Raw genomic sequence first — 12,962 nt, forward strand, 5'->3', positions numbered from 1 at the left:
TTTTTTTTTACTTCTCATCTCACAAGTCAATATAGTTATAAGGGTAGGTTATTATCGATATTAAAGGGTCGAATTTTTATAACAATTTTGTGTTCTTATTTTGTTTTATATTATTCAATTTCTATTTGAATCTAATTATTCTTAATCGCTTTAAAGACTAGTATGGTTGGTCAAAAATAAAATCAATAAAAGTATATATTATTTCTCATATATTGTATATCGTGTACCATTCTTGTACCTAATAATGAAAAAAACTTGAGGCTAAACATACTAGTTAGATATTTTTTTTTTTTATTTAAGCGTTTATATATTACAACCATGCATAATTTAGGACTCGAACTTAGGACCTCCAACACAAACGCACCCTTTTATGGCCACTTGAGCTAGCCTCTAGTGGTGAACATACTAGTTAGATAAAGTCATTGTTTTTTATCCAATAAAATTTGAATAATATGAGATCTAACATTTAAATTACATTTAAATTGACACATTACTAGTAGTAATTTATTTTTAATGAATCATGTAATTTTATTAATCGTAATCAGTTAAAATAATATCATGTAATTTAATTAGAATTAAAAAATGAGCTAAATAATTAATCGCTTAATACAAAAAAAATCAGTTTAGGGTCTTATTTGTACTATTTTGAAAAATATAAGATTCATTTTATCATTTAACAAAACAGAGGGTCCAATTGGTAACTTTTGCAACATACAGAATCTAAAATGATATTTACCCTTAATTAAAAATGAAAAAGATAAATATACCCTTTAAAAATCTATAAACAAAAAATAATTGCATGTTATAGCCATGACAATCTTGTCAAATTAAAGCATTCTATTACCTTTCCTAGTTATGTAAATAAAATAATATAATTCTGGATTTTTTTTCGGACAATTTAATAAACAGCATAATAAAATATTATTTTTGATTATTTTTTATTTTAAATCGATTCATTTCTCTTATTAATTATTCTGATTCCAATTACAGTTTAGTAAACGCCTCATTAACGTAAAATCATCTAACCAACTATACCAAACACTCAGTAGTAAAATATTATTTTTAGTTATCACTTATAAATTTATGATGTAAATATCCATAAATAATGTAAGAACCTAACTTCTTTAAAAAAAAAAACGTAATAACCTTACTTTAATAGCTCATCGTCTAACCGAAAAATATATTTTGTGAAACCATATACTACTTTGAGCAAGCAAAAAAACTACCCAAATTTTGATAAGATATTTGTAAAAAAGAATGAAGGAGAGAGAGAGGAGCAGGCCACTAGTACTATGAGATTGATAGTGTTCGATACTATTCGATGTTTGCAAAGAATAACTTTAAAATAATTAAATAAAAATTATTAATTATATATAAAGCAAAATATCTCACCTTGAATTCTTCTCTCTCGATCGGTGTTGAATTTGAACTCAGATCCGAACCCAATCTGAGAAAACTCAACCCTCGACCATGGAAATGGCGCCGCCAGCAGCCGGAGCCGGAGCTGGAGCCGCCGCTGCAGTAGTAGCAGGCGGAGCTCCACAACAAAGACAGCAACAACAACAACCAGCCGCTGGATTTGGCCAAACAATCACCGGTATCATTCGAATTGCAGTCTTCTGGTACTTCGCTTCAAAGTTCTTCACTTCCAAACGCCCCACTGGCCCAGGTTCAGAGCCTCCAGTTCTCATCTCCAATCTTTTCCACAAGGCCGAACCTTTGGTTTGTATTGTTAATTATTGGATTTTGCTTTGATTTCACTGTTGTTCATGAATTTGAATTGTTTTTTTTTTTTGTTTGGATCGATTAGGATATGTGGGTGTATTTATCTGAGAAGGAGAAATTTAATGATTTTGGTAATGAAAGTGCCCTTCTTTGGCATGAAAATAATATTCCTTATGCTGTTTGGGGACCTGAGAGTAGTAGAACTCTTTCTTTGAAGTATTATCCATCTGAGGTATGCGTTTGAATTGTTTGATCAAAGTTTGAAATCCAATTTCAGTTTGTTATGGTTGTTGTAAATAATTGATATCATTGTCTTTTTAGGCTGTGAAGAACAATGCAACTGTGTATGTTCATGTTTTCTTTGCTCGTTCTGGTTTTTCTCCTGACCCAAATGATCCTGAGTATCTTCCTCTTGCTGCATTTGGAAGGACACATCGTAAGACTTCTTATCTATAAGTATTATCACTCTCTTTCTTTCGTTCTTTGTTGGGTGTGTACTCGTTTGGTACTCTGTGCTTTCAATAAGAGCATTGCTATAAGGCTGGCACCAGGCACCACCAAGAGACGGTGTCTTGTGATTAGTTACCGATGCCCTATAAAAGTTATTCTATTAATTTATATGGGACGAGTATCGTACCAATAGCGATATGACATGTTGGAAGGTACTAGGCACTACTGGTGCCTTTTAGCATTTCTCTCTAATAATGCTCATCTGATACAATGTATCTTGAAATCATACATATTTAACAACAGATCGATCAAATTGATACAATTTTCTTGATCAAATTTGAGTTCAGATACCAAATATGGACATTTTCAAAAGTCAGAGTTTATATGAGCATTATTCAAAACATAGGGTACAAATTCTTTCTTTTGATAAAAACACAAGGTACCGAGTAAATATGTTCACCATATTTCTTTCACACTCTATTTTCTTGTGTCTCACTCTTTCTTTCCTCTTTCAGCAATCGTAGCATACTTTCCCAAGTCGAAAAATGATAAGAAGAGGAGTTTATTGGGAGCTTCTTCTGATGACCCTCAAACTCAAACTCAAACTGTAACACAGGTATGCCCTGTCCTTTTCTTGTTTTTTACTCCTTACATGTGATAAATTATTGTGTTCAATGCTAACATATAGATTTTGTGGTTGTTGCTTTAGGTTGATGAAGATACTGAAGGTGATGTTAAAGATGATGCTCCTGCAGAGTGGTTACCATATTGGAAACCAAATATTACAATTAATTTGGTTGATGATTTCACTCGGTATGCTTATTAACTTATTTTTCTCCTCTTTTAGTAGTCATTAGTTTGCTCTTTATATTTCCTTCATGAATACTAGTATTGAATCTCTAGTGTTTGTATGAGGATATTTGAGTCATTAGAAGATAGTTCCATAAGGACACTCATGCTCACTCATTATTACATTTTGCTTCTCTTCATTAGTTGATGAGCTTTCTTTTACTCCTAATAGCTGAATTTCCCCCCCTTTTTTTCCTTTTGGCAGATATGCTCACAATGGTGTACCACCCAATATTGCTCCATGTATCCTTGAAATTTTATAGTTTTGTACTTAAGTCTCCGGTAGCATGTCCTCGTCACTTACATATCCGGAGCTAAGAGCATGTTCCTCTCATTTGTTTGTGTGAGATATGCTTGTGTTTTAAGGCATATAATTGTACATGTCAAACTACTAATTAGCAATCTGTGATGTTTGAGGTCCTTAATTTTAGAATTGCAGACTTGAATGTCGAGCCTACTTCAGGGAACTACTACCCAACCGTCTATTTCAACGAGTTTTGGTTGCTCCGAGATAAATTAATACCTTTAAATGAAACAGTGACAGAGCTACCACTTAATCTCGAGGTGGGTCCCATAAGCATGACCAAGTGGCAGCTGTTTTTGCAGATTGATCAGTCTTTCCAGATTCACCGTAGTTATGGAAGCATGATTGAAGGCGAGGCTGATGAACTAAAGGTGTGTTTATTCTATTACATGAAAATTCTAATCTGCTTTTGATCTTGGATTTGTAGTTAGTCTTCCCAATTTGATTTGGATGACTTAAAATTGTTTTGGCAACATAATTATGTATAATGATCCTCCACCATGCTGCTAGTAACAGTTGCTACACAGTTTAGTAAATTCAGTTGTGGTTGGAAATCTGTAAACTAAATTTTGTCGAGTTCTATGTTAGCGCCGAAAGAGATATCTACCTTTTCGTAGTGCCTGTTGACTTAAAAGTTCTAAACTCTTTATTTCTTATTTCAGAGAGTATTCGTGGAAGGGAACCCTTACCTACTAGGAATCACCATGGTGGTCTCTTTATTACATTCAGTGTTCGACTTCTTGGCATTCAAGAACGGTGAGTTATTTACTTTCAAGATCAAACTCTTTAATTCTATAAAATCTCGAGATTCCACCATTACACTAATCCGAATTTTCTTTTTTCCATACAGATATCCAATTTTGGAACAAAAATAAGTCTATGGAAGGACTCTCTGCAAAGTCTGTTGTGGTGAATTTCATAAGTCAGCTCATAGTGTTTCTCTATCTTCTCGACAACGATACATCCTGGATGATACTTGCAAGTTCTGGAGTTGGCTGCTGCATTGAATTTTGGAAAATTGGGAAAGCCATGCACATTGAGGTATCACATTTAGTACATCCATCTTTTTTTGAATGTATAAGATTTCATGGGGAGTATGTTAAGTTAATCATTCTTCTCGTTTGTTAGATTGATAGAACCGGGAGGATCCCTATGTTAAGGTTCAGAGATCGCGAGTCATATTCAAGTAACAAGACAAAAGAATATGATGACACGGCTATGAAGTATTTGTCCTACGTTCTTTTCTTCCTTGCTGTGTGTTCGTCTATCTATTCGCTCAAGTATGAGCGTCACAGGAGCTGGTATTCTTGGATTCTCTCTTCACTCACAAGCTGTGTCTATATGTTCGGTAAGTTTCTTAACTTATTCTAACTATAATCGAAAAGACTGATTTCGGTGTTATTGGTTTTCTTATTGTGTTGTGATGTGGTTCGTGCAGGTTTCATAATGATGTGTCCTCAGCTTTTTATAAACTATAAACTCAAGTCTGTGGCACATCTACCGTGGAGGCAGATGACATACAAGTTCCTCAACACAATCATCGACGATTTATTCGCCTTTGTCATAAAAATGCCAACACTACATCGCCTTTCTGTCTTCCGTGACGGTGAGAATCCTATTTGTACATTTTTCTTGTCCACCACTTCAACTTATACACTATTTACTTGTGTTTTAATCTGATTCAAATTGTTTGGAATTGCAGATATTATATTTTTGATATATGTGTACCAAAGATGGATTTATCCAGTGGACAAGAAACGTGTAAATGAGTTTGGTTTTGGCGGTGAGGATGATCAACAGCTTACCGACGGGGCTGCAGCAGATGCGACAACCACAGTCGCCAATGAGGATGAGAAGAAGACCAATTAGTTAGCTGATTTTACATTTTGGATAATCTCAACTATTAACACTATACTTAAAACCCTTAGTTAGGTTTGAATTATTTTTGTTTTTTTTTTATTTGTTAGGGTTTCTCTAAATTTTGTTTGTTACTATTAATTTTCCAACTTAATTTGATAACATATGATGCAGCAGCAGCAGTTTTATAGTAAAGTCTTTTCATTTTTTTCAATTTGATTTGATATTTACCAAAGCTTTTTTTTTTTTTGCTCCACTCTCAGTCTCTCCACTAAAATTAAATTAATCCTTGTTTGAGACTCAATTTGATTTCATGTATCCCTTAAGCCATTGTATGTAAAAACTTGCAGTTAGTTATTTCTAAAATAAATACAGTTTTTACCATATATGATATGAGCAAAGAGACATTATTGAAATGAGGAGATATTTTGAAGGACAATTTAACTCAGTAATCTAACTAGACATTCTTGTGCTTAAAACTATGACGGTTTCTCTACTATATCTTTCTTCATTTTATAGCATACTTTCACATAACTTCTTTAAAATAAATTACCCAAACTCCACTTTTTTCAAAAATTTCAGAATAATAATATTCTATAAATGTGTAGTAGTAAATAACTAATATAGTATATACTGCAATGAGTATATTTGGGATTGGAATGTAATTGTGAATTTATTATAATATCAAACTATACTGCAAGTAAAAAGTCAAAATTCCAATTCCAAAACCATTTCAAAGGTTTGAAAGTTACAAAAACAAGACACTAAAAAAGTAGCAACTATCATCCAAAAAAGTGAAAAGGAAAAAAATTACAAAGCTTTGTAAAATGTATATTATTTACATGTTCAAGATGCCAGAATATTTGGATATAATTGTGAAAATTTTCTCCAAAGAGAGATTGATTACATACTAAAACAAACCAAAAACTTAAAAAGACATTAATAACCTAATTATGTTGTAAACATTTTTAGCAGATTGGTAAATTGTTTGGAGTCCACAATGAAGAAGCAAGATTTTGATACCAATATATTTAAATTTAATTTGAACATTACTCTTTGGGATGGAGAGGAGAGTACTTTTCCATGAGAAGTGCCAACTTCTCATTCAGCTCCTTCTCAAGTTGTACTTCCTCCTCAAAATGTCTCTTTTTCATTTCTTTAATCTTCTCTTCGTGAGCTTTTTCGAGTTTCTCCCTCTCCTCCACATAAAGTTCCATCTCCTTATCTTGTAGCTCCACAAATTTGGAGATTTCTTCAGCTCTGAACATGAAAAAAGAAAAAGGACATTTTACATTCATCAAGTGTTAATTAAAGTTCAATAAGAAATCCAAAAGTCAGCCGCATTACCCTGCATTCTTTGAAGTCTTAGCCTTTGATTTGGAAACCTTTTCACGTTCTTCCTGTTGTATCCGCTCAAAATTTTCCTCCTTTTCCTCTCTTGATTCTTGGATGATCTTCAGTTGTTCCTTAAAGAACTCCTCTTGCTCCTTCATCTGTAATTATTTTTTAGAGAGACAACAAAATCAGCCAAAATGGAATTAGAATCAATAAGACATTGCAATAACGGAGCTACACAAAGGAGTACGTTTCAGGCAAAACAGCAGATATCAACTATGCCAGGCAAATCACTACATGTCCTATAAGCTCAAAAGCTGAAAATGGGACTTGAAAGGAAAGCATAAACCATATATGAACTTGGGTCAAGTGAGATTTTCTTTATATAGATGTGATGTGGGTGCGCCTAAACATATATAACACTCCACTATAATAAAAACACACTAATCTTAAGGAACATTCATCAGAAGTTGTTAAATTACCTCTTCTGTGTTCTCGTCATGCTGCATCTTGCTCCTCTCCCTCACAATTCGATTTTGTTCCAAAGTTTGGCGCAGCCTATTAGAAACCTTAACCATAGATGCTTTGAGACTTTTATTATGCAAATGTTCTCTGGAGTATTTGTCCTTGTAGTAGCCAAGCTGTTGATTGTCCTCACTCATCTGTCTAATCTCAGTCACGACCGTTTCATGATATGATCGCATCTCATGCTTCAGCCTTGACTTCCCTAACAAAGTGAAAAAAGGAAAAGTGTATTGTATAAGATCTTCAAATGAACAAGAAATTATATTAAACACATTTAAAATAAGAACCATACAATCAATACACAAAGTAAGAGAGAGACCTTGTGAATGCTGGTTAAAAAGATCCAAGTCTTCTTTAACAGCCAGAAAAGCATAAAGACGGCGATTCCCACCAGGTAAAAACAAGATTCGATTACGCCGATTCCAAGCATCCCTGTCTGATCCTTTTGCTACATAATGCTTATGGAGGCGTTCAGCCTCCAAGTAGCCCCTAGCTGATGCCTCAAAAATCAGAACACTCATCCCCCGATGGCCTTGTGGACCATATGCATGTCGAGCCTTAGCAGGATGGTAGGTGTCAAAATGTTCTAGCAACTCTTGGTTACCCATCCCAATCCACTAAAATAAAATATCCAAAATAATATTAAGCATTTATATAGCAATTAATAACCTATTCTCTAAAAGAAAAACACACACATACATTATCCAATTAATGTTTGAAATTATGATTTACCTTCTCATTTTCATCTTGCTCTAGCTTGGTGTTCATGACAATAACCATGGGAGGCCAGACTATCTCATGATCCTTTTCCTCCTCTTGTAATCCCTTCCATTTGCCAAAAGTTTCACCAGGAGGTACAACTGAAGTTCCTTTATTCCGCAACTCCACCTCCAAAATTTTAGCGAACTGCCTATGGAGTTTCAGCCTGTCACCCCCTTTAGTTTTGGCATGAGCCATTAGGGGCTGCAAGCCTTTGAACCAATCAATGGAGCCAGGACCACCTTGGCACGCTGGGCAGTGCCATTGCCTTTCAAGATCATTTATCTCACTAACTTTCAGATCATCAATGATCTTGAAAAATTTAACAAACCATTTCGTTTTTTTAAGAGCATCATGGCTCTTCTCGCTCGAATCGGAGTCAAAATCTTCATCATCATCACTGTAATCCTCCAATTCATCAGACTCGTCATCATGTTCCTGGACTTCATCATCATCATCCTCCTCATCGAAAGAAGGATTAGATACTTGGGGTTTATCCAGATGTTGTTGTGACGCTGGTCTTGATTGCCAGTTCCATCCATTCTGTAATGGCGGGGGAATGATGGATTGAGGCTGAGGGGCCTTTTGGTAAGGCTGCGGAGGGGAAGCGGATGATAATGGCCTCGGGTTTCCTCCAACAACAGGCTTCTTAGCCCATGCATTGGGGCTGGAATTTTGAGTAGGCCATGGTTTAGCAGCATTGTATCCATTTCCAGCTCTGTTCTTCGATTTTTTAGTAGTCACTTCCTCCCACTTGCCGCTGTCTTGGGATGACTCCAGAGAAAGACCTTCCACAGATTGGCTCAGCTGCTCAAAATTATTTGCTACAGCTTTACCTTTGCTTGATGAAGAATATGAAGATGCCCTTCTTGAACTCATCTTGATAATCCCTTTCTGAAACATGCAGAGTCAGATAATGTAAATTAACTCTATAAACACAAATTACATGAAAAAGATGTACAGTACATTTTGGTCATGATGATTATTAAAATTTAAAACCCTAACACAAAAGAACTGACACACCAAACACCATGGTTGTATTCACACTAGAACAACCTCTACCACTAACATGCAATCATAAACAATGATGTTCATAAAAAAAAACCTAACATAAAAGAAAGAAAGAAAACCCTTTCTTTTCTAAAAACAAAACATTACACAAATATTCATACCAAAACAACCTCTTTCAGTAACATGCAGCCATAAAGATTAGGATAAATTATATCAACTTTTTTTTTTTTTGAAAAAAAAAAGCACCTTTTCTTTTCTAACATAAACCAAAGTTTGAGATTAATTACATTTTCTTTAACATTATATCAAATTTCTTTCTGCTCACTGAAAAAACAGTTATTAAAAGACCTAAGAGACTGACAGTGAGTAATTTAGGACAAGAACGAGTATTAACAGGAAGAAACTGTTCCTTTCTTGCGGTTATAATCATCTGAACTGTAAAGACGCAGCTGATCATCATTCATAGCATATATATATAAATATTGAAACTAGCTAAAGCCAAAAGTAACAATGAAGAATCAGCATCGATAATCATATAGAAAGAAAGCGAAAAGAAAATGCAGTGATTAGATAAGATACATTATTACCTGAGAAGAAGAAGAAAGAGTTGAGGAAGACGAAGACCGAGTGAGTGAGCGAGTGAGTGAGCGAGTGAGTGAGTCAACAAGTGAAGAAGAAATGAAATGAAATGAAAAGGAAGGTTCCGTTTTAAATGATTTTATCGGACACCAATTCATTATTCATTTTAACTTTTTATTTTCCCTTTTAAAGACAACAATATTCTCTCTCCTCAATTACTCTTGGGCATGGGCATGGGCTTGGGCTTGGGCCTGGGCCTGGGCCTGGGAAGGTTTTTGGTACTATATTTTGTGTCAAAAATTTATCATCTTATATCACGATATATGCTTTAAAAATAGTGTTTGTTACATAAAATATTTTTGGTTGAGTTTAAATATGTATACTATCAAAATATATATATTTTAATTTAACAATTTTTTTATTCTTTTGATTACAATTTTATAAAAATAACACGAAAATAATAATAAAAAATATATATACAATATTAAAACAACAACAAAAGGACATGCAAATAACATGAAATATAATGTGAAAATAATAGCTCATATTTTTATTATAAAAAAAATTATTTTTTTTTTTATTTTTACACAGTAGTTTTTTTTTTTTACATTTTTACGAAAATCTACATAGCAATCAACAGAACAATTTAAATCGCAACTAAAATTCACATATCAACCCATATAAAAACTATAGGAGCAATTCAAACCGTAAATTTAAAAAAATTAAAAAAATAATGTATAGGTAAGTTATAATTCATACATTCATTTTTTTTTCTTTTTTAGTTAAAAAATATGAAATAATCCTTTAAAAATAAACAAAATAATGCAACTCTTACTTAATTGGGCCGGGGTTTGGGCCTGGGCCTGGGCCTGGGCCTGGGCCTGGGAAGGATTGCTTAATACGTACTCTGTTAGTTAGAAAGAGAGTAATTTTTAAGAAGTAGGAGAGATTGTCTTGTCTTAATAAATAGTCTTCTCTCTCTCTCTTTTGTTTGAGTCTGTGAAATTTGGAGAAAAAATGGAGAAGATGAACAGTGCAGTGGAGAGGATGAAGATGCTTGTAGGCATGGAAGTCGACGAAGAAGAAGCCTCTGCTCAACAATCTGATTCCTTCATTGACGATTTCAATCGCAATTGCACCTTGTCCACCACTCAGGTACTTAACCTTTCTTTCTTTCTTTCTTCATTTCAATCCACTTTCGCCATAACCAGATCTCATCTTCTCTCAGAGATTTTACGGATTCGCAATTTGTTTGGCTTCTGGATTGGCCTGCACTCTTCTGGTAAATCCATTTTTTAAATCCAATTTCTGCTCATACTGACACTGAGAGTGATTAACTAACTAACCGAGATTTTGACAGTCAATGCTTGTCTTCTTTAATCCTATCAAGTTTGGAATCGCATTTACTCTTGGTAATCTTCTTGCGCTAGGAAGGTAAGTAATTAAGGTTAGTCTGCTTGCTCTGATCTGAGCTGAGCTGAACTGATGAGCTTTGATCTTTACAGTGTTTTGGATTGAATGAATGAATGAGTTTGTGTTTTTCACTTCATTTTCATTTCTAATTGCAGCACAGGATTTCTTATAGGCCCTAAACGACAGGTGACCATGATGCTTGACCCTGTTCGTATCTATGCCACGGCCATATACCTTGCTAGTATTATAATTGCCTTGTTTTGTGCTCTCTATGTAAGTTTTTCATATATTAAGACTCAGTTTATTACACCATATTACCTTATTGGCTAATTATGATTTTTGCTGCCCAAACTTTGATATTTGACATGTTCCGAATCATAATTCTTTGTTAATAATTTCCCAAACTATAAAAATGGTTGAATTTAAAGATTTTCGTTTAATTTTACTAATAGAACTTTGACATTGACGAATATTTAAGGGACACGATTTGTTACATGTCAATGTTTGGGAGCACAATTTGGTATATATTAAAGTGTTGAAGCTTGATTTAATATATAGACAATCGCTGCATTAGTAAAATTAAACGAAATTAGATAGAAGTCCTTAAATATACGATATAATTGAATATAATACTATACAATACGATTTAATACGGGTACCAAACGAAACCATACATTATTATCTTATTTTCATCATCATCATCATCATTTCATTCTATGATTCTTCTTGTTTTGCAGGTTCATAACAAGTTTTTGACACTCTTTGCAATTATTTTAGAGTTTGGTGCTTTGATCTGGTAATAAATTAAATTACTCTCTTTCTTTTTCCTTGTTTCTTTCTTTTATGTGTATTTTGTTTAGTAGATATAGATAGTAACTAACAACTTGTGTATTAATTTGGTCTTGTAATCAAATGACACAGGTACAGTTTGAGCTACATCCCTTTTGCTAGGTCCATGGTATCCAAGGTTATGGTATCTTGTTTTGACACTGATTTCTAGGCTGATGATAAGAACACATAACACTACCAATCCACAATGGGAGGTCAGTTTACCTTTCTTGTTTGATACCAAATTCTGTGTATTTTGATGAGAGATTAACAATGTTGACATAATAACACTTATATGCAATGTATGTGCCACAATCAAGAAAGCACAGAATATGGTTGGAGTGGTGTCATTTTGTGAGACATTTGTTGTTTGTTTGTACTTTGTAAGTATAATATCCAAAGTAGAGATACAGAAACAGAAAAGTGTATTTTATCTGTCTTTGACTCATTTCTTTAATAAACCATAAACTGATAGTCTGATTCTTATTGACATGATAACTTATCTTGCAAAATGTGAGTGATTATATTACTTGTCTCATATCTAAATTTTACATTAACAACTATAATACTATGTATAAATCTGTTAGACAGGGTAATATTTGTTCGAATGTGAAAAGTCAAAAGATGGAAGAGAATAAATCCTACCATAAGTGGTATTTATAGGCAGAGAGTATTGTGAACTTTTCGTTTAAAATCAATGTAACAAGTAAGAATGTCTTTTTCACAATAGTTGGGTTTTCACGAGTTGGGATAGGCATTGAGCAAGAAGTCCAACTCGATCACCTTTGCGAGTGAAAGTCTTTGAAGACAATCTCATCATGACAAAGGCGAGAAGACGATTTGTGAGACAAAGCTCGAACAGTTTTGAATTTGGACATTGTGTGAAGGTTTCAGGATAATTGTAAACTGGTTGCATCAAGCAAAGTTCTTACTAGATGAACTGTTTGTAGCCACGCCAAATCGGTCTATGCAACAGTGGAGGCACACTTCCATTGAAGATTGCATGCTTGTAATAAAAATTGACTCATATCGAATCCTCAACATTTCTCTTCCTTTTTTATTTTGCTCAAACTCTTGCAATTAGTACAACACATTAGTTGACAAGAAACCCTTGTCACCAGCTTCTGGTGTGGGAAGCCCATGCTAATGTTTTTAGGTATTTTTGAACTTTTGGGTGGTGGTGTGATCACCACTTTAGTTTTATGAAGGTATGTTTTATTAATAAAAAAAAAAAAAAAAAAAAAAAAAAATCAAATAAAATAAATAAAGAAATTGCAACAACACAAAAACAACATGTACTTAACTACTTATGCCTCACACACTCCTA

At 33.7% G+C, this 12,962-nt stretch overlaps 3 protein-coding genes across 5 annotated transcripts; 2 read left to right on the forward strand and 1 right to left on the reverse strand.

Annotated features, from left to right (window-relative positions):
• Positions 1-1,212: 1,212 nt before the first annotated feature.
• LOC115719057 (uncharacterized) lies at positions 1,213-5,399 on the forward strand. Its single transcript, XM_030647944.2, has 12 exons — positions 1,213-1,722; positions 1,811-1,957; positions 2,047-2,161; positions 2,691-2,791; positions 2,885-2,988; positions 3,230-3,267; positions 3,464-3,699; positions 3,991-4,084; positions 4,179-4,369; positions 4,457-4,676; positions 4,767-4,934; positions 5,031-5,399. The coding sequence occupies exons 1-12, from the start codon at positions 1,471-1,473 to the stop codon at positions 5,195-5,197; spliced, it is 1,833 nt and encodes a 610-aa protein (XP_030503804.2). The 5' UTR covers positions 1,213-1,470; the 3' UTR covers positions 5,198-5,399.
• Positions 5,400-5,993: 594 nt separating this feature from the next.
• LOC115719400 (protein SUPPRESSOR OF GENE SILENCING 3) lies at positions 5,994-9,567 on the reverse strand. The gene is made up of 6 exons (XM_030648435.2): positions 9,403-9,567; positions 7,778-8,698; positions 7,365-7,662; positions 7,003-7,247; positions 6,533-6,678; positions 5,994-6,445 (listed from the first exon to the last, which is right to left on the reverse strand). The coding sequence occupies exons 1-6, from the start codon at positions 9,550-9,552 to the stop codon at positions 6,235-6,237; spliced, it is 1,971 nt and encodes a 656-aa protein (XP_030504295.2). The 5' UTR covers positions 9,553-9,567; the 3' UTR covers positions 5,994-6,234.
• Positions 9,568-10,335: 768 nt separating this feature from the next.
• On the forward strand, positions 10,336-12,924 carry LOC115721330 (uncharacterized). 3 transcript variants are annotated; one of them, XM_061111072.1, is made up of 7 exons: positions 10,336-10,549; positions 10,623-10,676; positions 10,755-10,828; positions 10,963-11,080; positions 11,545-11,603; positions 11,729-11,850; positions 12,223-12,924. In XM_061111072.1, the coding sequence occupies exons 1-6, from the start codon at positions 10,412-10,414 to the stop codon at positions 11,805-11,807; spliced, it is 522 nt and encodes a 173-aa protein (XP_060967055.1). In that variant the 5' UTR covers positions 10,336-10,411; the 3' UTR covers positions 11,808-11,850; positions 12,223-12,924. The 3 variants fall into 3 exon arrangements, with proteins under 3 accessions (XP_060967055.1, XP_030506462.1, XP_030506463.1); XM_030650602.2 differs by having other exon boundaries at positions 12,227-12,924; XM_030650603.2 differs by having other exon boundaries at positions 12,366-12,924.
• The last annotated feature ends 38 nt before the right edge of the window (positions 12,925-12,962 follow it).

This window comes from Cannabis sativa, chromosome 2 (genome assembly GCF_029168945.1).
Source record: "Cannabis sativa cultivar Pink pepper isolate KNU-18-1 chromosome 2, ASM2916894v1, whole genome shotgun sequence".
In the NCBI taxonomy this organism is placed as follows: Eukaryota; Viridiplantae; Streptophyta; class Magnoliopsida; order Rosales; family Cannabaceae; genus Cannabis; species Cannabis sativa.